This window comes from Sapajus apella, unplaced genomic scaffold (assembly GCF_009761245.1).
Source record: "Sapajus apella isolate SASKATOON/1434 unplaced genomic scaffold, GSC_monkey_1.0 scaffold2, whole genome shotgun sequence".
NCBI classification, from domain to species: Eukaryota; Metazoa; Chordata; class Mammalia; order Primates; family Cebidae; genus Sapajus; species Sapajus apella.
In genome coordinates this window covers 7,946,753-7,968,417 of record NW_022436942.1, presented here as the reverse complement: position 1 = coordinate 7,968,417, position 21,665 = coordinate 7,946,753, and the positions used below count along the sequence as shown (strand labels likewise).

Genomic DNA, 21,665 nt, shown 5'->3' with positions numbered 1-21,665 from the left:
AAAACCTGTAAATGGAGAAGTATCATATTCGTGGAAGATTCAGTAGCATAAATAAATCCATTATCTGCAAATTAATCTGTAAATCCAATGTAACTGAGACCTATGAGGGGGCTTGCCCTACCAGTTATCATGTAATCTTATTGTTTAGCTATTGGTATTATAATACAGGAATGAAGCTTGAAAAATCTATCCACTTGAGTGATTAGCATCTTCCTTAGCCTATCCTCTCAAATAGTGATTATTTCCCCCAACAGGAGCAGAATTGCAAAAGGTTTTGGATTTAGGTCCCTGGGAAGTAGCGTTCTAATGACTAATGCCAAGACAACAGGTGGCAAAATAGATACCATACTGTTATAATCTCATATTCTTGCTTACAGGGATGGCCAGAGATTTTACTCTTCTACCTGACACAGAAGTACTCTAGAAGATTCAGGTAGTGTAGAGAGTTACCCCGTTCATGTGCTTCACGTGTGCACAACTCAGAGTACAGACAACAGAACAAGTAACACCTGGACACCATGTAATACTGTTTAGCTATCTCGCTTTAGAATAATAGTCCCTATGTATTTCTTATTTTAAGCAGGACTATATCCCTAACGATGCACCAGAGCCAGGTGCAAAATATACTCTCAAATAACTGACAAATCTAATCCAGGTATTTAATACTATATGTATAATAATATGAAAATAACCGTTTTGATTCATGCACAGCTGATAAGTATATATAGACCACAGATGAAGTTGCTTAAGTACACTTGTGAACTGGGATAATAGGCCTATTTGATCAGAGAGAAGAAGATATGATTATCTTCCTACTTCCTGTGGCAAATTGGTGTATAGCTCATCTAAACTAGTACTCTTCAGTTTTAATTTCAAATATGCTTTAATTTTAAATATACATCATATGTAGATCATGCGGTAACTCTAGTTTAACCCTCTGATACAAACTCCCAACTATTTCCAAATTTTAAACTACTTATTTTGTATTAAATTGAAAAGAAAGGGAGTTGTTAAAATACACTTTTTTTTTTTTTTTTTTGAGACGGAGTTTCACTCTTGTTACTCAGGCTGGAGTGCAATGGGACGATCTGTGCTCACCACAACCTCCGCCTCCTGGGTTCAAGCAATTCTCCTGTCTCAGCCTCCCAAGTAGCTGGGACTACAGGCGTGCACCACCATGCCCAGCTAATGTTTTGTATTTTTAGTAGAGACGGGTTTTCACCATGTTGACCAGGATGGTTTTGATCTCTTGACCTCATGATCCACCCACCTCAGCCTCCCAAAGTGCTGGGATTACAGGCGTGAGCCACCGCGCCTGGCCCAAAAGACAGTGTTTTATAAGGGTATGCACAAAGGCAAATAAAACAGACATGGTCTCTGCCCTTGGAACTTAACAGTCCAGTGGAAAAGACAGACAAAAAGGAAATTAACAAATGCATCTATTGTAACAAATTATGCTAACTAGAAAGAAAAATCAGTAAGATGATGAAAAAGACCAACAAGGGAGCCCACTTAGCATAGTCAAAGAAGGCCACTCACAATACAGGTCGAAGGTGTGTGTGAATTGTCTTTTTCCTGAGACAAAAAAAACCTGAAAGTTTTCGGACTAAAATTCCAGTTAAACTGGAGAGTTTTAGGGGTGGAAATGGGAGCGGGAATAAGATCAAGTAAAAAGGTGGTAGGAGGAGCTTTTAAAGTGCATCAGGAAACCACTGTAGAGTTTTAAGCAAAGGAATTGCATGATCAAATTAAAAGATTACGTTGGCTGCTGTGTGAAAATTTAGGGATGATGAGTGGAATGGGCCAAGAATGAAAGTTTGTCAAGATACTTGTAATTATACTGAGACCAGATAAGGAAAATTTGAACGAGAACAGTAATTCTGATTGCACTCGGAAGCATGTTTTCAATTTAGAAACCAATGTAAAGGAAAGATACATAAGGTAAACTCTATGAACTTACTACTAAGCAAAATAACCTAAACTAGAAACTGAACTATTCGTGGCAATTCCTGCTACTCAAATAACTTCCAAAAGCACATTCCTGTTTACTTGGGCTAAATTTTCACCCACTTCAAATATCTTCTAAGATGCAGGTGAACTGCTCAGGTGAAAGAGAAAGGATAAACAGCGAGTGAACTAGATGATGAGAAGGGAATGCTGCAGAGTGAGTGGTCCTGAAGATCCAGCCAGTGTTCAGAAAAAGTACTTGTAAGCAGCCTCATTTAGATGAAAGAAAAAGAAAAGCTCAGCCGTTGAATTTCTTACTTTTACTCTTTCTCCAAAGCAAGAAGGTCGGGTCCAGGTGTAGAGGGTTGCTGAACTGGTGGCAGGAGTGGAGTCCCTGGACTGCTGCTTCTCTGTAAAAGAGGCAGAGAGTTTCAGACCCAAAGATAAAGGAGGTTAGGCGTCCTAGTCTCCGGAGCCCAGACTCTCCCCAGGAGCCTGGAGTTGGACCGACCCTGAGACAAAGACCTCTCCCCGCCATCTTCGGCAACTGCGACGCAGTTACCGAGGCAAGGAGGCATCTTCCTGCTAGAGTTTCCGCATCCCGGGCAACCTCGAGTCCGGCTGATGCCTTCCCACTCCCAAGTTCTGTGCGGAAAGCGGCAGGAGGCTCTGGCAATGGGCCCGAACCCTTGCTCGCACCACTCAGCACTGCCCCAGGAACTAAGTGCAAATTCGACTTACAGCCAGTGCAAATTATCAACTTGTGGGGGCGGTGTTGTACGAGTTTTAACTAAAAAAGGCAGATCCATTGCCGCTACGCCACAGAAAGCAAGCTGGTGAGGAAGTCCCTCCCTGTTTTGCTTTTAAAACCCTTAGTGGCTACTCTGACCTTCACTCCGTTTGCTTAAAGTGAACTCTTCAGTGGAATTCTGAAGTTTTGACTTCTAACTTTTATTTACAGCATGCAGGGCTAAGATCTCAGGCTCTCAAGTTAGTCAACCTAAATTCTTACACTGGCACTGCCACTTAGTAGTTACTTATGTGGCTTTGGGCAAAACACTGTATCTTGGCCACTTCACCTGTCAAAAGGGAATGAGAATAGTGCCCACTTCACAGTTGTTGTGAGAAGCAAATGAATTCATGCTTAGGATCATGCCTGAAACATGTAAGCAGTTAATAATTCCAATTGTTTTGGAATAAAATGGACGTCCAGAAATAAACCTTCATGTGTGTATGGTCAACTGATCTTTAGCAAGGGTGCAAGACCATTCAATGGGAAAAGGATCATCTTCAACAGATGGGGAGACAACTGGATATCCTAGTGCAAAACAGTGCAGTTAGATCCTTACCTCACATCATGTACAAAAATTAAAATGGATCAAAGACCTAAACGTAGGAGCTAAAACTCTAAAGCTCTTCAAAGAAACTGTTGGTTTAAATCTTTATGACCTTGAATTAATTACAATTCTAAGAATCTTTGATGGATTCTTAGCTAGGACAACTAAAAGCATTACCAAAAAAAAAGAAAAAAGAAAAGCAAAATAGATAAACTAGACATTATCAAAACTAAAAACCGTTTGTTCCAAAAAATACCATAAATAAAGTAAGACAAACTACAGGGAGGGGAAATTCTTGCAAATTATGTGTCTGATAAATAACTTATGTCTAGACTATATAAAGATCTATTAAAATTCAAAAACAGGTGGGTGCAGTGGTTGAAGCCTTTAATCTCAGCACTTTGGAGGCTAAGACAGGAGGATCACTTGAGCCTGGAAGTTCCAGACCAGCCAAGATAACAGAGTGAGACTCCATCTCTACAGAAAAAAAAAAAAAAAAAAAAGGAAATAGATAAATAAAATTAGCTGGGTCCAGTAGTGCATGCCTATAGTCCCAACTGCTCAGGAGACTGAGATGGGAGGATCGCTTGAGCCTGGGACATCAAGGCTGCAGAAAGCCATGGTCACACCACTGCACACAAGCCTGGGTTACAGAGTGAGACCTTGTCTCAAAATAATAAATAAATAAAATAGACAACCCATGTTAAAAATGGGCAAAGAATCTTGAATAGGGATTTGTCCAAAGAACATATACAAATAGCCAAAAAGAACATGAAAAGATGCTCAATATTGTTAGTCTTCAAGGAAATGAAAATTAAAACCAAAATTAAATGCCACTTGACACCCACCAAAACGGCTGTCCAAAAGGATGGAAAGCCAGGTGCAGTGGCACACCTGTAATGCCAGCACTTCGGGAGGCCAAGGCATGTGGATCACCCAAGGTCAGGAGTTTTAGACCAGCCTGGCCAACATGGTGAAACCCAGTCTCTACTAAAAATACAAAAAATTAGCCGGGCATGGTGACACATGCCTGTAATCTCAGCTACTTAGGAGTCTGAGGCAGGAGAATCACTTGAACCCAGAAGGTAGAGGTTGCAGTGAGCAGAGATCACACCACTGCACTCCAGCGTGGGCAACAGAGGGAGACTCCATCCCAAATCAATCAATCAATCAATAAAAGATGGCCAATAACAAGTGTAGAGAAGGATGTAGAGAAACTCGAACCCTCATAAACTGTTAGTAAGGATGTGAAAATTGCACAGCCACTGTGAAAAATGATCTAGCCATTCTTCAATAGTTTATACACAGTTACCACATAATCCAGCAACCACTACAAAGTATACACTCAAGCAAAATGAAAACATAATGCACACAAAAAGTATATACAGTATACAAATGTTTATAGCAGGATTCTTCATAATAGCCAAAATATAAAACAAACCCATAATGGTCATAAACTGATTAGTGGTTGAATAAAAACTGGTATATTCATACAATGGAATATTATTCAGAAACAAAAACTAATAAAGCATATATATACAGCAATATGGATGAACCTTCAATCTATTATACTAAGTGAAAGAAGCCATTCACAAAAGACCAACTATTATCTAATGTCATTCACAAAAGATCACATACTATAGGATTCTGTTTCAATATAACTGCATATTATAGGAAATGTTCAGAAAAGTCAAATCTAGAGAGACAGAAGTAGATTAGTAGTTGCCTAGGCTTGGCAAATAATGGAAGATTGGCTAAGGAGTTGCAGGGTTTGGGGGATGCTAGTGAAAAAAATTTAAAATTGATTGGGTTGATGGTGTTCAACTCTGTGAATACACTGAAAGCCAAGTAATAGTACACTTTATATGGGTAAATATACGTACGTGAAATAAATCACTCAAGCTGTTAAAACATCTTAAAAATAACAAATTATTAATAACATCAATGGATAAAGAAAGGAAGACTATGTTAGCATTAATCAAAAGGAAGCTGGAGTAGCTATATTAATTTCAAACAAAGATGACATCAGAACTAGGAAAATTATCAGGGACAAAGAGCTCCATTAATGATAGTGTCAGTTCTCCAAGGGGACAGAACAATCCTGGTATATATGCTCCTAACAGTGTCAAAATGCATAAGGCCAAAACTGATTGGATTTGCAAAGAGAAATAGACAAATCCATTATTATATTTAGAGGCTTCAACACTACTCCTTCAGTAATTCATAAGTTAAGCGGGCAGAAAATCGGCAAGAGTTGCTCTAGACAGCACCATCAATCAACTTGATTTAATTGACATTTATAGCATACTCAGTTCAATAACAGCAGAATACAGACTTTTCTCAAGGTCTCATGGAATGTCACCAAGCTAGAACACATTCTGGGCCATAACACACATTAATAAATTTAAAAGAATAGAAATTATATAGTTAAGGGTAGCTGTAACAAAGTACCACCAAGTGAGTGGATTAAAACAACAGAAATGTATTTTCTTGTAGGTCTGGAGGCTAGAAGTCCAAAACCACAGTATCAGAAGGACTATTTTTTGCTTGAAACATGCAGGGGAGAATCTTTCTTTGCCTCTTTCTAGCTTCTGGTGGTGGCTGTCACTCCTTGGCATTCCTTGGCTTGCAGCTGCATCACCACAACCTCTCTCTGCCTCTAATCACGTAGCATTTCCCCTGGTGTTTTTGTGTTTGCATGGCATTCCTGCTTTTCATAAAGACTCCAGTAATATTGGATTTTGGCCACCCTAATGACCATATCGTAACTTGATTACATCTGTAAAGACCATATTCACAGGTACTGGGTGTTCAGACTTCAATATATGGTACGGAGGGGGAGGTAGCACACTTTAACCTATAACAGAAATTATACAAACTGTGGTCCCAGAACACAATAAAAGTAAACTAAAAATCAGTAATGGAACAGCTGGAAAACCACAAAATATCTGCAAATTAAACCCACACTTCTAAATAATACATGGATCAGGTAAATAGAAGAATTAAAAAACATTTTGAACTATATAAAAATTGAAATATAACTTATCAAAACCCATGGAATGCTCTGAAAGCAGTGCTTGGAGTGCTTAGCATTCAATGCATGTATTAGAGAAGAAGAAAAACTCTATCTGAATGTCTACCTTCAGCAGCTAAAGGAAAAATATTAAGCTTGAAGAAAGCAAAAGAAAAGTAACAATAAACATTAGATCATAAATCAATGCAACTGAAACCGGGAAACAATAGAGAAAATTACAGGAACCAGAATCTAGTTAAAATCAATAAACTTATAGCTGTACTAACCAAGAAAAAGAGAAGATCCAAATAGCCTGTTTTGTGTTATTTTCTGTGATGGTCACTTAAGTGTGTCCATGAGAGGAAAACAACATTTATTATACTCACAGGTCCTAGAAATAGGAGCCATGCCATGCCATACAGGGTTACATGGGGAAGCCTTGGGGTAGTTAGTCAGGAGGCAGAAAACAGGAGCCAGAGAAAAGCCTTGACTAGAGCCTCTATTGAAGTTTCCACAGGAAAAGCAAGGTAGGGTAGAGTAAACAGATTAGGACTGGCTAGTATGAATAATTTCAGAGGGCCTTGGAGTATGCAGTTGTCCCTAGTTATCTGGTAGGTGTCTCTGCAATGGTTAAGACAGAGGAAGGCCTGTTGTATATGGGCCAGACAGAGGAGGTATGGCTTGATATTTAGTTTTTTATATATCAAAGCCATGCTCCCTGGATAAGTCCCTTTGCTTAGCTATGAATTGGCTAGCCTCAGGAGGGTGCAGTTTCTCCCAAGCCAGAAAGGATTTTTTTAAAGATGTCAAAACATCATAATATACAGAAAATTTAAAAATATAAGCAATGTAGTACCAATATTAGAAATGCGATATAAGTCATCATTAATTGTCCCAGGAAAATTAAAAGGATTATCAAAGAATACTATGAACTCTATGCCCCAAAATTTAATAAAGTAGATGAAACGGAGCAATTACTTGAAAGATACAAACTACTAAAACTCATGCAAGGAGAAATAGATAATCTGAGTAGGCAAGGATGTTGAATCAATAACCTTCCAAGAAAGAAAACACCAGTCCCAGATGGTTTCTCTGGTAAATTTTTTTTTTTTTTTTTTTTTTTGAGACGGAGTTTCACTCTTGTTCCCCAGGCTGGAGTGCAATGGCACGATCTTGGCTCACCACAACCTCCGCCTCCTGGGTTCAGGCAATTCTCCTGCCTCAGCCTCCCGAGTAGCTGGGACTACAGGCGTGCGCCACCATGCCCAGCTAATTTTTGTATTTTTAGTAGAGACGGGGTTTCACCATGTTGACCAGGATGGTCTCGATCTCTTGACCTCGTGATCCACCCGCCTCGGCCTCCCAAAGTGCTGGGATTACAGGCGTGAGCCACTGCGCCCGGCCTTTCTCTGGTAAATTTTAACATACATTTAAGGAAAAAATATCAAGTCTACCTAATCTTTTCTTTGAAAATAGAAGCAGAAGGAGCACTTCCCAATTCATTCTATGAATCTAGCATTACCCTAATATTAAGAGCAGTTAATGACATTGTAGGAAAACTACAGACTGGAATCCCTTATGAATACAGATTTTTAAATCCTTAATAAAATTTTAGCCAATGTAATCCAACAATGTCTAAACAGAATTATGCAACATGAGGAAGTGGAATTTATTCTCAGTATACGAGGATGGTTCAATATTCTAAAATCAATCAATGTACACAGCACATTAAGAGATTGAAGAAGAAAAATTATAGGATCCAGATAAATTCATGCAGCAAAAGCATTTGACAAAATCCAACACCCTTGAAGGTACCAATTTTCAGAAAACTAGGACTAGTGGGAAGTATCCTCAACTTGAAAAAGAACATCCACAAAAAATCTACAGCTTAATGCTCCCCAAGATCAGGAAGAACAAAAACATGTCCTTTATCATCATTATTATTTAACATTACATCTGAAGTTCTAGCTAGTGAAATAAGACAACAAAAGGAAATAGAGTATACAGATAAGGAGGGAAGAAGTAAACAATCTTTGTGTATAGATGACATGAATGTCTATAAAGAAAATTTAAAAACAGAAAATCCAAAAGAAGAAATAAAACTCTCTTGTAACTAATAAAATGATAAAAAACAAAATTTGTGTATACATAGAATGGACAACACAATAGTATTCAGCCTTAACAAAAAAAAAAAAAAAAAAAGGAATGAAATTCTGAGACATGCTACTACATGAATGAACCTTGAAAACATTTTGCTAAGGGAAATAAGCCAAACACAAAAGGGCAAATATTATATAATTCCACTTGCATGAGGTGCCTACAAATGGTTAATTTATAGAGACAGAAAACAGAGTTTACCAGGGACTAGGGAGAGAGGGAAATAGGGAGTTATTTTTTCATGAGTACAGAGTTTGTTTGAGATGATGAAAAAGTTCTGAGAATGCATAATGATAAAATCATTGCACAACCTTGTGAATATATTACACTTAAGGCTACCAAATTGTGTATTAAAACACGGTTGACATGGTAAATTTTATGTATATTTTACACTAAAAATTTCCAATAGAGGGGTATCCTACAAAATATCCAACCAGCACTCCTCAAAATGGCCAAGGCAATCCAAAACAAGGCTGTGAAACTGTCACAGCCAATAGGGGCTTAAAGAGACATGACAACTTTGTAAAGTGATTATATTAGTCTGTTCTTACATTGCTATTAAAAAATACCCAAGACTGGGTAATTTATAAGGGTAAGAGGTTTAATTGACTCAAAGTTCTACATGGCTGGGGAGTCCCCAGGAAACTTACAATCATTGCAGAAGGGAAAGCAGGCATGTCTTACATGGCAGCAGGAGAGAGAGTGAGCATGTGAAAGAGGAAATGTCAGACACTTATAGAACTATTGGATCTCATGAAAGCTCACTCACTATCACAAGAACAGCATGGAGGACACCACTCCCATGATCCAATTGCCTCCCACCAGGTCTCTCCCTCAACACATAGGGATTATGGGGATTACAATTCAAGATGAGGTTTGGGTGAAAACACAAAGCCTAACCACATCAGTGATATACTGGACCAAACCCTAGAGCAGGAAAAGACATTAGGTAAAAAACAAGGAAATCTGAATAAACTATGGACTTCAGTTAATAATAATGTATTAGTAATGGCCTACTAATTGCAGGCCATATTAATTTAACATTAATATGGTTAAATTCAATTTAACCATATTAATGTAAGATCTTAATAATAGGGAAAACTACGTGCAGGGTACATGGGAACTCTCTCTACAATATTCACAGTTTTTGTGCAAATGTAAAACTTCTAAAAAAATTGAATCTTTTTTTTTTTTAAAGTAAGTTAAAAGGAATTTTCTCCTTCAACAAAATGCTGAGCTAAATGCTCTGAAACACCCTTCTACTGTACAACAACCAGATTCTGAAAAACAAAACAAAACAAAAACTTATTTATACATTACTGAACTTGAAGGAAGTAGGAGAAATTTCCATATGTCCTGCTGACATCTCACCCTCCAGATCTCTGCCCCACAAATAAATTAAGCCTTGTGATAGTAAGCAATTAAGAATAAAAAGAGACTGGGCATGGTGGCTCACACCTGTAATCCCAGCACTTTGGGAGGCTGAGGCAGGCAGATTACAAGGTCAGGAGTTCAAGAACAGCCTAGCCAATATAGTGAAACCCCATCTCTACTAAAAATACAAAAATTAGCCAGGCGTGGTGGGGGGTGCCTGTAGTCCCAGCTACTTGGGAGGCTGAGGCAGGAGAATCACTTGAACCCAGGAGGTGGAGGTAGCAGTGAGCTGAGATCGTGCCACTGCACTCGAGCCTGGGTGACAGAGCGGGACTCTGTCCCAAAAAAATAAAATAAAAATAAAAAGGTTAAGATGAGAAAATGTCCAGGGAATTGCATTAAGAAAACAAGGCTTACATCAACAGCAATATGGAAGAGCTAAATTTGAGACCTCTGTGCTAAGCTAAAAACTGAAAAAGGCTAAAGTGACTCAGTTTCCTCATCTGTGAAATGGAAATGATTCTAGTACCAGCCTCACAGGGGCATTAAGATGATTCAGTGAGCTAATATATGTGAGGTGCTATGAGTTGCTGCTTTTCAGTCATTGTGGGTGAGCTTGGCTTGGCAACTTTACTCCCAGAACCTTGTCATGTGTCCAGTGTACTTTGCGTTCTTTGGATTATTAGAAACTCTAGCTGGCATCTCGTAGCTTTCTAGGCACTAAAAACTTCTTGTGCTGTCTCCATAGCAACTGCAAGCATAGACTCTGGTGTTGGACACACTCAAGTTCTAATCTGGTGACCTTGGGCAACTGATTTCTCTCTTTGCTCATCTGTAAAATGACATCAGTAACTTCACATGCCTCTGAGGGTATGGTGAGAATCAAATGAAATAGTGTATTTTTTACAGAAGCGCTTAGCACAGCCCCTGGCTCATAGATGGTGTTATTGGCTCTTCTTGGAGAGTGGTGACCTATTGGAGAGCTGTCTGCTTCTGGGCATAAGCCTGCAGGGAGGGTGTGACCAGAGCCATCTGCTCTTGCCAGTAGGACCCTTTGAGGCTTTTTCCCCAAGGGTTGCAAGAGCCAGGCACAGAGAATCAAAGCCCACCTAGTACCTCTTTCTCCTCTGTCTCCTAGCTGTCTGGCTTGATCCAGATGATTCATGAGGGCCCCCTTCTTGTGCAGAAGCTCCTGGTTGGACCCCATCTCTACAATGGCCCCATCTGCCAGCACCACGATCCAATCAGCCTGGAGCAGGATGTAGAGGACATGGGTAATGAGAATCTGTGTCTGGGCAGGGAAGGGTTAGAAGTTAACACACACGTGGCCACATTCCATGGCTCATGCCTGTAATCCAAGCACTTTGGGAGGCCAAGGCAGGTGGATCACTTGAGGTCAGGAGTTCAAGACCAGCCAGGTCACCATGGCTAAGCCCTGTCTACTAAAAATACTAAAATGAGCTTGGTATGGTGGCACACACCTGTAGTCACAGCTACTTGGGAAACTGAGGCATGAGAATCACTTGAAACTGGGGGGTGGAGGTTGCAGTGAGCTGAAATTACACCATTGCATTTCATCCTAGGTGATGGAGCAAGACTCCAACAAAAAGAGGAAAGAAAGGAAGGGAGAGAGGGAGGGAGGAGAGAGGAGAGAGAAAAAGAGGGAGGTAGGGGATGGGAAAGAAGAACAAAGGGAAGGGGAAAGAAAGTAAGAAAAGTTATACACATGTGCTTGGCCAGCCTCCTGGAGCAGTGGGTAGGGGGGTGAGTATTTTCCCTGGACTCAGAGTGGGGAGAGCTCCCCTTCTTGTGCTCCTGCCATCTTTCTTGAAAATAGCATTTCCAAATAGACAGAGGGGACTCCTTCAGCCTATCTCAAGAAGACAAAGAGTCCACCTGACCCAGTCCAATCATCCAAGGCAGAGTTGTAGTAGTTAAGCCACAGACACATAAGCAAAAACAGCTGCTGTTGTAAGCTGATCAAATCTGAGGAGTTGTTTGTTATGTAGCATCATCACAGCAAAAGCCGACTAATACAAAGAGGAAAATTGGACTCAAGTGGAAGGGGGCGGTGAGAGAAACTTGGGTTAGGACTGGATGCTAAGAGCATCCTCTGCCTTTGCCCTGTGCCTTCTGACATATGTTCCCAAACTTACTGTTCCCTGGAGTAGCCACCATGCCCAATGACCTGGTTGAAGATGTGCTGGCTGACGTGGGCGTCCAAAGCCACCAGGGGGTCATCCAGCAGGTACACAGCTGCCTTTCTGTACACAGCCTGGGTGAGGCTCAGCTGCTGCTTCTGGCCCCTGAGAGATTCATGCCCTGTGGCCACAAAAGGAACACTGTCCTGAGTCTGCATCTACAGGGTGAAACTGGGGAGCCCAGGCAGGAGCAGGTCGGGGCACATCTGCCCATCCCAAGCCAGCATCCCCACCATCCTTACCAGCCTCACTTCTCCCCTTCCCAGCACACTTCCTGGAGGAGTTACCAGCACATCCCAAGCTACTCTGTCTCCCACTCACTCTCTGTATCCATCTGAGTCCAACTTCTGTTCTTTTTCTCCACTGAGACCACCTTTAATGAGGATACCATTCATTTTCCTATTCCACGATCCAGTGGTAACTTTTCAGTCCTACTTTTTTTTTATTTTAAATTTTAATTGGTTTATTTTAGTTTTTATTGATATGTAATAGTTATACCTATTTGAGGGGCACAGGCTATATTTTGAGACCTGTAGAGCAGTGGTCCCCAACCTTTTTGGCACCAGGGATCAGTTTTGTAGAAGACAATTTTTCCATGGACCTGGGGGCAGGGGGTTGGTTTCAGGATGATTCAAGCACATTACATTTATTATGCACTTCACTTCTATTATTATTATTATTATTTATTGAGATGGAGTTTTGCTCTCATTACCCAGGCTGGAGTGGAATGGCATGATCTTGGCTCACTGCAACCTCTGCCTGCTGCGTTCAAGCAATTCTCCTGCCTCAGCCTCCCAAGTAGCTGGGATTACAGACACATATCACCACACATGGCTAATTTTTGTATTTTTTTAGTGGAGACAGGGTTTCACCATATTGGCCAGGCTGATATCAAACTCCTGACCTCAGGATCCACCTGCTTTAGCCTCCCAAAGTGCTGGGGTTACAGGTATGAGCCACCATGCCCTGCAGCTGTATGCTTCTTATGAAAATCTAATGCCTGATGATCTATCACAGCCTCCCATTGCCCCCAGAGGGACCATCTAGTTTCGGCATAACTAGCTGAGGCTCTCACTGATTCTACATTATGATGAGTTGTCTAAGTATTTCATTATATTTTTCAATGTAATAATAATAGAAGCAGGCCAGGCACAATGGCTCATGCCTATCATCCCAGCACTTTGGGAGGGTGAGGTGGGCAGATAACCTGAGGTTGGGAGTTCAAGACCAGCCTGGCCAACATGGTGAAACACCATCTCTACTAAAAATACAAAAAATGTTTAGTAGGTTATACTCTCAATATCGCAGGAAGTATACAACATCACTGTAATATTGTTTCTGACATCCAAAAACGGAGAGGATATTATTCCAAAATCTCACAGAGGTAGAACTACAACTCATGTTATTGTGCCTAATACCACAGTGACTGGAATAAAACTTGGTCTTCTTAGTGCTGCTGGCAATCCAAGGTAGAATTATCAATTTTTCTTTTTTTTTGAGACGGAGTTTCATTCTTGTTACCCAGGCTGGAGTGCAATGGCGCGATCTCGGCTGACCGCAACCTCTGTCTCCTGGGTTCAAGCAATTCTCCTGCCTCAGCCTCCCGAGTAGCTGGGACTACAGGCGTGCGCCACCATGCCCAGCTAATTTTTGTATTTTTAGTAGAGACGGGGTTTCACCATGTTGACCAGGATGGTCTCGATCTCTTGACCTCATGATCCACCCGCCTCGGCCTCCCAAAGTGCTGGGATTACAAGCGTGAGCCACCGCACCAGGCCTATCTATTTTTTTATAATGTTAAAACATATTTAATTTTACATAAACTCTGGTTAGTGCAAACCAACTTTGCATATCTTTATAATGTTTCATTTCCATAAGGTCTACAATAGCTAATACATTGATCTTGTTTAAGCTTCTTTGCTCAACTTTCTTATTCCAATATTTGTTAAAATGTATTTAGGTTTATAAAAAATTTTCCATTGAGAAAAATCTAAATTTATTTTTATCTTTTCTAACATTTTGTTATTGTTTTTATTATTTTCTGCACAGAATATTGCCTTTACATTAAATTTAATACTGACAGTAATAGCAGTTATATTCTAGTACTTAATAAGAATGCTTCCAATAAATCACTTAATTATACATACTTTTCTGGGGTTTGGATAACCTTAATAGGTTGAAGAAGATATTATTTTTACTCTGAATTTTCTTAAAGTATATATCAGAAATTTGCATGATATCACCAAATAACTTTAATACATGTAGTTGAAAGAATATCCAATATTTTTCCACCTTTATTGTGTTAATGCAACATATTACACTAGTGGATTTTTCTGATATTGGAACATCCTTGCATGCTTAAAATAAACACTGTTAGTCATTTTTACAAATTGTTAGATTCAATTAATTGATTTTTATTTAGAAAATTTTCATGTATATCTTTAATATTAACCTATAATTTTAATAATATGTGAGTTGGTCCAGTGTGATCATTAACATTATATTATCTTTGTAAAATAAATTAGATTATTTTGTTTTATTTTTTGGAAGAACTTGTATAATGTAGGAATCATCAGTTCATTGTAGATTTGATAGAACTTGCCTTAAAAACATATGGACTTGGGCCGGGTGCAGTGGCTCACGCGTGTAATCCCAGCACTTTGAGAGGCCGAGGCAGGTGGATCACGAGGTCAAGAGATTGAGACCATCCTGGCCAACATGGTGAAACCCCGTCTCTACTAAAAATACAAAAATTAGCTGGGCATGGTGGCACGCATCTGTAGCCCCAGTTACTTGGGAGGTTGAGACAGCAGAATTGCTTGAAACCAGGATGCAGAGGTTGCAGTTATCCAGGATCACACCACTCCACTCCAACCTGACACCTGGTGATGGAGCAAGACTGTCTCAAAAAAAGAAAAAAGAAAAAAAAAAAAGGAAAGGAAAAAAGAAAAAAAAAAAACATATGGACTTGGTGCCCTTGGAAGATGGACTTTTTTTTTTTCTTTTGAGACGGAGTCTCACCCTGTCACCCAGGCTGGAGTGCAATGGCGTGATCTCGGCTCATACAACCTCTGCTTCCCAGATTCAAATGACTCCTGCCTCAGGCTCTAGAGTAGCTGGGAATACATGCACCCACCATTACGCCTGGCTAATTTTTGTAGAGACAGGATTTCACCATGTTAGTCAGGCTGGTCTTGAACTCCTGACCTCAAGTGATCTGCCCACCTTGGCCTCCCAATCATACGTTTGTTGGCTGCATCAATGTTCTTTTGAGAAGTGTCCATTCATATTTTTTCCCCACTTTTTGATTTTTTTTCTTGTGAATTTGTTTATGTTTCTTTAAATTCTGGATACTAGACCTTTGTCAGATGGGTAGATTGCAAAATTTTTCTCCCATTCTGTAGGTTGCCTGGATACTTTAATGATAGCCTCTTTTGCTGTGTAGAAGCTTTTTACTTTAATTAGATTCCATTTGTCAGCTTTGGCTTTTCTTGCAATTGTTTCTGTTTTCATAATGAAGTCTTTGCCCGTACCTGTGTCCTGAATGGTATGGCCTGGGTTTTTTTTTCCAGAGTCTTTATGGTTTTTGGTTTTACATTTAAGTTTTTAATCCATCTTGAGTTAATTTTTGTATAAGGTGTAAGGAAGGAGTCCCATTTCAGTTTTTTGTATATGCCCAGCCAGTTTTCCTGGCACTATTAATTAAATAGGATATCCTTTCCTCATGCTTGTTTCTGTCAGGTTTGTCAAAGATCAGAGGGCTGTAAATGTGTGGTGTTATTTCTGAGGTCTCTATTCTGCTCCATTGGTCTATATATCTGTTTTGGTACCAGTATCCTTCTCTTTTGGTTACTGTAGCCTTGCATTATAAAGTTGGATAGCATGATGCCTCCAGCTTTGTACATTTTGTTTAGAATTGTCTCATCTATATGGGTTTTTTTTTTGTTCCATATGAAATTTAAAGCAGCTTTTTCCTAATTCTGTGAAGAAAGTCAATGGTAGCTGGATAGGAATAGCACTGAATATGTAAACTACAGTATTGCCATTTTCACAATATTGATTCTTCTTATCCATGAGCATGGAGTATTTTTCCATTTGTTTGTGTCCTTTCTTATATCCTTGAACACCAATTGTAGTTCTCCTTGAAGAGGTCCTTTAAGTTCCGTGTTAGATGTATTCCTAGATATTTTATTCTCTCTTTTTCTTTTTGAAGAAATAGCTGGAGAATTTTTTTAAATTGCATTTTAGGTTTTGGGGTACATGTGAAGAACATGCAAGTTTGTTGCATAGGTACACACATGGCAGTGTGATGTGCTGCCTTCCTCCCCATCACCTATATCTGGCATTTCTTCCCTTGCTATCTCTCCCTAACTATTTTATTCTCTTTGTAGCAATTGTGAATGGGATTTCATTCATGATTTGTCTTCCTGCTTGTCTATTGTTGGTGTATAGGAATGCTTGTGATATTGCACATTGATTTTGTATTCTGAGACTGCTGAAGTGGCTTATTAGCTTAAGGAGTTTTTGGGCTGAGACAATGGGATTTTCTAAATATAGAGTCATGTCATCTACAAACACAGACAATTTGACTTTCTCTCTTCCTATTTGAATACACATTTTTTTCTTTGTCTTGCCTGATTGCCCTGGCCAGAACTTCTGAAACTATGTTGAATAAGAGAAGTGAGAGAGGGGATCCTTGTCATATGCTGGTTTCCAAAGGGTGTGCTTCCAGTTCTTGCCCATTAAGTGTGATGTTGGCTATGGGTTTGTCATAAGTAGCTCTTATGATTTTGAGATATATCCCATCAATATCTAGTTTATTGAGAGTTTTTAACATGAAGGGATGTTGAATTTTATCAAAAGCCTTTTCTGCATTTATTGAGATAATCGTGGTTTTTGTCATTGGTTCTGTTTATATGATGGAATACACTTATTGATTTTCTAATTTTTTTTTAATCTGTAATAATTGCCAGTTTATTCCTCTGGCTAAGAGATCCAGAGGTAATGTGAGGTTTACATTTCTTTTATCATCAAGAGTTTAGGTGCCCCCATTGCCCTCATAAGCTGGTTGCAAATTATCTGATTGACTCTTACTTGTAAAAAAAAAAATCCTTAATTCTTTTTGTGCGAGACACATGTTCATTAAAAAATACATATAAGCAAAAAGAAAAAAAGAAGAAAACCACTAAAACTTCACAGCACACAGAAATAAACTTAAGGTTAAGTTTTTGATATATGTTATATGGATGTATGCATACACACACGCACACACACAAAGTTTGGAATTTTATCCTGCATATGTGAGCTGATATTAAATATGCTGCTTTGCCATAAACTGTTACGCTTTACTTTACAATATGAAATGAACATATTTCCATGCAAATGTGTGAAAATTTCTAATTGAAAAATAGACCTGGAAAATGGGTCAAAATCCAAAATCCAATGAGATGCTGGAACTAAGGAAACTACCTAAAACAAAGTTTCATCAGATGATTAAAAGTAAGATGGAGGTCAAAGATACATCAAAAAATGCTAACAGAAAGAAAGCTGGGGCCAGATTTTAATATTAGGCAAAAATGAATTCAAGGCCTAAAGCACACAGGATAAGGACGGCTGCGTGAATGTCTTTGCGTCCAATGCATCATCACAAACTTGTTTCTCACTCTTCTTATCTCTTCCCTAAGCCTTTCAAGCTCATCTACTCCTCTTATCATTTCTTCAGGGTCCAAATGCCTAACGGGTGTGTCCTCTTTAAATCCCTGGCCAGGCTGAGACGGCCCTCCTCTGGGGTTTCCTTCTGCTTCCTGGCTTATACCCTCTTCAGAAGGTTGAGGATTTCCTTCTGCCTCCTGTGGTACATCTTCCAAAGGGCGGTCTTCCTTGGCCTTTGGCATGTCATTTTCTTCACAAGACTTTTGCATATTGAGTATTTTTTATTTCGTTTTTGAATAAAGTAATCCTGCAGGGATTCAGGGGATTTTCTTCTCTTCCGTCACCTCGATTTGTGTCGCGCCCAAAAAACCAAATATCCTGAAAGGATCTTGGGCACTTTTCTTCTTCTCCAGCAATACGGAGCTGCTACAGGAAACAGGCCTATTGATTTTCATATATTGAACAATCCTTGCATCCCAGGGATGACTCTGGCTTGATCATGGTGCATAAGCTTTTTGATATGCTGCTGGATTCAGTTTGCCAGTATTTTATTGAGGATTTTTGCATTGATGTTCATTAGGGATATTGGCCATTTTGCTGTTTTATTTTTTGTTGTTGTATTCACATCTGCCAGCTTTTGGTAGCAGCATGGTAAAGGCCTCATAAAATGAGTTAAGAAAGAGTCCCTCCTTTCAAATTGTTTGGAATCATTTTAGAAAAAAATGGGTCCAGCTTCTTGTTGTACCTCTGGTAGAATTTGGCTGTGAATCTATCTGGTCTTGGGCTTTTTTTGGTTGGTAGGATATTAATTACTGCCTCAGTTACAGAAGTTGTTATTAGTCTATTCAGGGATTCAACTTCTTCCTGACATAGTGTTGGGAGAGTGTATGTGTTTAGGAATTCATCCATTTCTTCTAGATTTTTCTAGTTTATTTGCATAGAGATGTTTACAGTATTCTTTGATGGTAGTTTGTATTTCTGTGGGCTCAGTGGTGATATTCCCTTTATCATTTTTTATTGTGTCCATTTGGTTTTTCTCTCTTTTCTTCTTTGTTAGACTAGCTAGAGGTCTATTTTGTTAATTTTATTAAAGAACCAGCTCCTGTATTCATCAATTTTTTTGAAGAGATTTTTGTGCCTCTATTTACTGCAGTTCTTCTCTGATCTTAGTTATTTCTTGTCTTCTGCTAGCTTTTGAATTTGTTTTCTCTTGCTTCTCTGGTTCTTTTAATTGTGATGTTAGGGTGTTGATTTGAGATTTTTCTAGCTTTCTGATGTCTGCATTTAGTGCTATAAATTTTCCTCTTAACATTGCTTTAGCTGTGTCTCAGAGATTCTGGTATGTTGTGTTTTTGTTCTCATTGATTTCAAAGAACTTTTTGATCTCTGCCTTAATTACGTCATATACTCAGGAGTCATTTAGGAGCAGCTTGTTCAATTTCCATGTAGTTGTGAAGTTTTGAGGAAGTTTCTTAATCCTGAGTTCTAATTTGATTGCACTGTGGTCTGAGAGACTGTTATGATTTCAGTTCTTTTTTATTTGATGAGGAGTGTTTTACTTCCAGTTTTAGAATAAGTGCCACATGGCTCTGAGAAGAATGTATATTCTGTTGATTTTATTTGGAGAGTTCTGTAGATGTCTGTTAGATCTGGTTGATCCAGAGCTGAGTTCAAGTCCTGAATATTTTTGTTAATTTTCTGTTTTATTGATTTGTCTAATGACAGTGGGATGTTAAAGTCTGTCACTATTATTGTGTGAGAGTCTAAGTCTCTTTGTAGGTCTCTAAGAACTTGCTTTATAAATGTGGGTGCTCCTTTATTGAGTGCATATATATTTAGAATAGTTATCTCTTCTTGTTGATTGATCCCTTTACCACTATGTAATGCCCTTCTTTGTCTTTTTTGATCTTTGTTGGTTTAACGTTTACCAGAGACTGGGATTGCAACCCCTGCTTTTTTTTTTTCTTTCCATTTGCTTGGTAAATATTTCTCCATCCCTTTATATTGAGCCTATGTGTGTAAATATTTCTCCATCCCTTTATATTGAGCCATCTCGAATGTGAGATGGACCTTCTGAATACAGCACACCTATTGGTCTTAACTCTTTATTCAATTAGCCAGTCTGTGTCTTTTAGTTGGGGCATTTAGTCCATTTTCATTTAAGATTAATGTTGTTATGTTTGAATTTGATACTGTCATCATGATGGTAGCTGATTATATTGCACACTAGTTGATGCAGTTTATTCAGTGTCATTGGTCTTGATATTTGGTGTGTTTTTGCAGTCGCTGATATCAGTTTCTTTTCTATATTTAGTGCTTCTTTCAGGAGTTATTTCAAGGCAGGCCTGGTGGTGACTAATTTTCTTAGCATTTGCTTATCTTGAAAGAATTTTATTTCTCCTTTTATTTTGAAGCTTAGTTTGGCTTTATATGAAATTCTAGGTCGAAAATTATATTAAGAATGTTAAATATTGGTCCTCACTCTTTTCTGGTTTGTAGGCTTTCTGCTGAAAGATCCACTGTTAATCTGATGGGCTTCCCTGTACAGGTGACCTGACCATTCTCTCTGGCTGCCCTTAACATTGTTTCCTTCATTTTCATCTTGGAGAATCTGATGATTATGTGTCTTGGGGTTGATCTCGTGGAATATCTTAGTGGTGTTCTATTTCTTTCCTGAATTTGAATGTTGGCCTGTCTTGCTAAGTTGGGAAAGTTCTCCTTGATAATATCCTGAAGTGTGTTTTCCAACTTGGCTCCATTCTCCCTGTCACTTTCAGGTACACCAATAAATCAAAGGTTTGATCTTTTCACATAGTCCCATTTTTCTTGGAGGCTTTGTTCATTTTTATTCTTTCTTTTCTAATCTTGCCTGCATACCTTATACCTGCATACCTTAAATCTGCATACCTTATATCTTTAATTTCAGATATCCTTTCTTCTGCTTGATCAATTCAGCTATTGATACTTGTGTATGCTTCACAAAGCTCTCTTGCTCTGCTTTTCAGCTAGATCAGGTCATTTATATTCCTCTCTGAACTGGTTATTCTAGTTAGAATTTTTTGTAAACTTTTATTAAGGTTCTTAGCTTTCTAGCATTGGATTAGAACATGCTCCTTTAGCTCATAGGAGTTTTTTTTATCACCCACCTTCTGAAGCCTACCTCTGTCAATTCATCAATTTCATTCTCCATCCAGATTTGTGTCCTCACTGAAGAGGTGTTGTGATCATTTTGAGGAGAAGAAGTGTTCTGGCTTTTGTAATTTTCACTGTTTTTTTTTCTAACTTTTGTGGATTTATTTACCTTTGATCTTTGAGTTTGTTGACCTTTGGATGGGGTTTTTGTGGGCGGGCCTTTTTTTGTAGATGTTGTTGTCATTGTTTTTTAGTTTTTCTTCTAACAGGCATTTTTTTTTTTTTTTTTTTTTTTTTACAGGTCAGCTAAAGTTTGCTGGAGGTCCACTGCAGACCCTGTTGGCCTGGGTATCACCAGTGGAGGCTGCTGAACAGCAAAGATTGCTGCCTGCTCCTTCCTCCAGAAGCTTTATCCTTCAGGGGCACTGGCCTAATGCCAGCCAGAACTCTCCTTTATGAGGTGTCTGGTGATCCCTGTTGGTAGGTCTCTCCTAGTCAGAGGGCATGAATGTCAGAGACCCAGTTGAGGAGGCTGTCTGTCTGTTAGCAGACACTATGCTGGGAGAATCCCCCTTGTCATGATAAGAGCCAGCAGGCAGCAAAGAGTAAGTCTGCTGAAGTTTCGCGCACAGTTGTCCCTCTCCCCAGGTGCTCCCAGGGAGATGAGAGTTTTATCTATAAGCCCCCTACTGGAGCTGCTGCATTTCTTGCAGAGATGCCCTGACCAGTGAGGAAGAAGCTAAAGAAGCAGTCTGCCCACAGCTGCTTTGCCGCACTGTGGTAAACTCTGCACAGTCCAAACCTCCAAGTTTGCTTAGCATCATCAGGAAAAAAAAAAACTTCCTACTAAAG

General features: G+C 39.1%; 2 protein-coding genes across 2 annotated transcripts; both read right to left on the bottom strand.

Annotated features, from left to right (window-relative positions):
* Positions 1–1,623: 1,623 nt before the first annotated feature.
* Positions 1,624–12,187, bottom strand: LOC116557305 (multidrug resistance protein-like). Its single transcript, XM_032286763.1, has 3 exons — positions 12,017–12,187; positions 2,459–2,737; positions 1,624–2,357 (listed from the first exon to the last, which is right to left on the bottom strand). The coding sequence occupies exons 1-3, from the start codon at positions 12,185–12,187 to the stop codon at positions 2,268–2,270; spliced, it is 540 nt and encodes a 179-aa protein (XP_032142654.1). The 3' UTR covers positions 1,624–2,267.
* A 4,797-nt stretch (positions 12,188–16,984) lies between these two features.
* Positions 16,985–18,117, bottom strand: LOC116557980 (transcription elongation factor A protein-like 8). Its single transcript, XM_032287807.1, has one exon. The coding sequence runs from the start codon at positions 17,948–17,950 to the stop codon at positions 17,612–17,614; it is 339 nt and encodes a 112-aa protein (XP_032143698.1). The 5' UTR covers positions 17,951–18,117; the 3' UTR covers positions 16,985–17,611.
* Between the last annotated feature and the right edge of the window lie 3,548 nt (positions 18,118–21,665).

Excerpts from the sequence above, each read along its gene's own strand:
- LOC116557980 (XM_032287807.1), bottom strand. The coding sequence starts at position 17,950 with ATGCAAAAGTCTTGTGAAGAAAATGACATGCCAAAGGCCAAGGAAGAC.
- LOC116557305 (XM_032286763.1), bottom strand. The coding sequence starts at position 12,187 with ATGCAGACTCAGGACAGTGTTCCTTTTGTGGCCACAGGGCATGAATCT. Across the intron at positions 2,738-12,016 it reads GCCAGCACATCTTCAACCAG|TTAAAACTCGTACAACACCG; the intron begins GTCATTGGGCAT and ends TGCCTTTTTTAG. Across the intron at positions 2,358-2,458 it reads GGAGAGGTCTTTGTCTCAGG|AGAAGCAGCAGTCCAGGGAC; the intron begins GTCGGTCCAACT and ends CCTCTTTTACAG.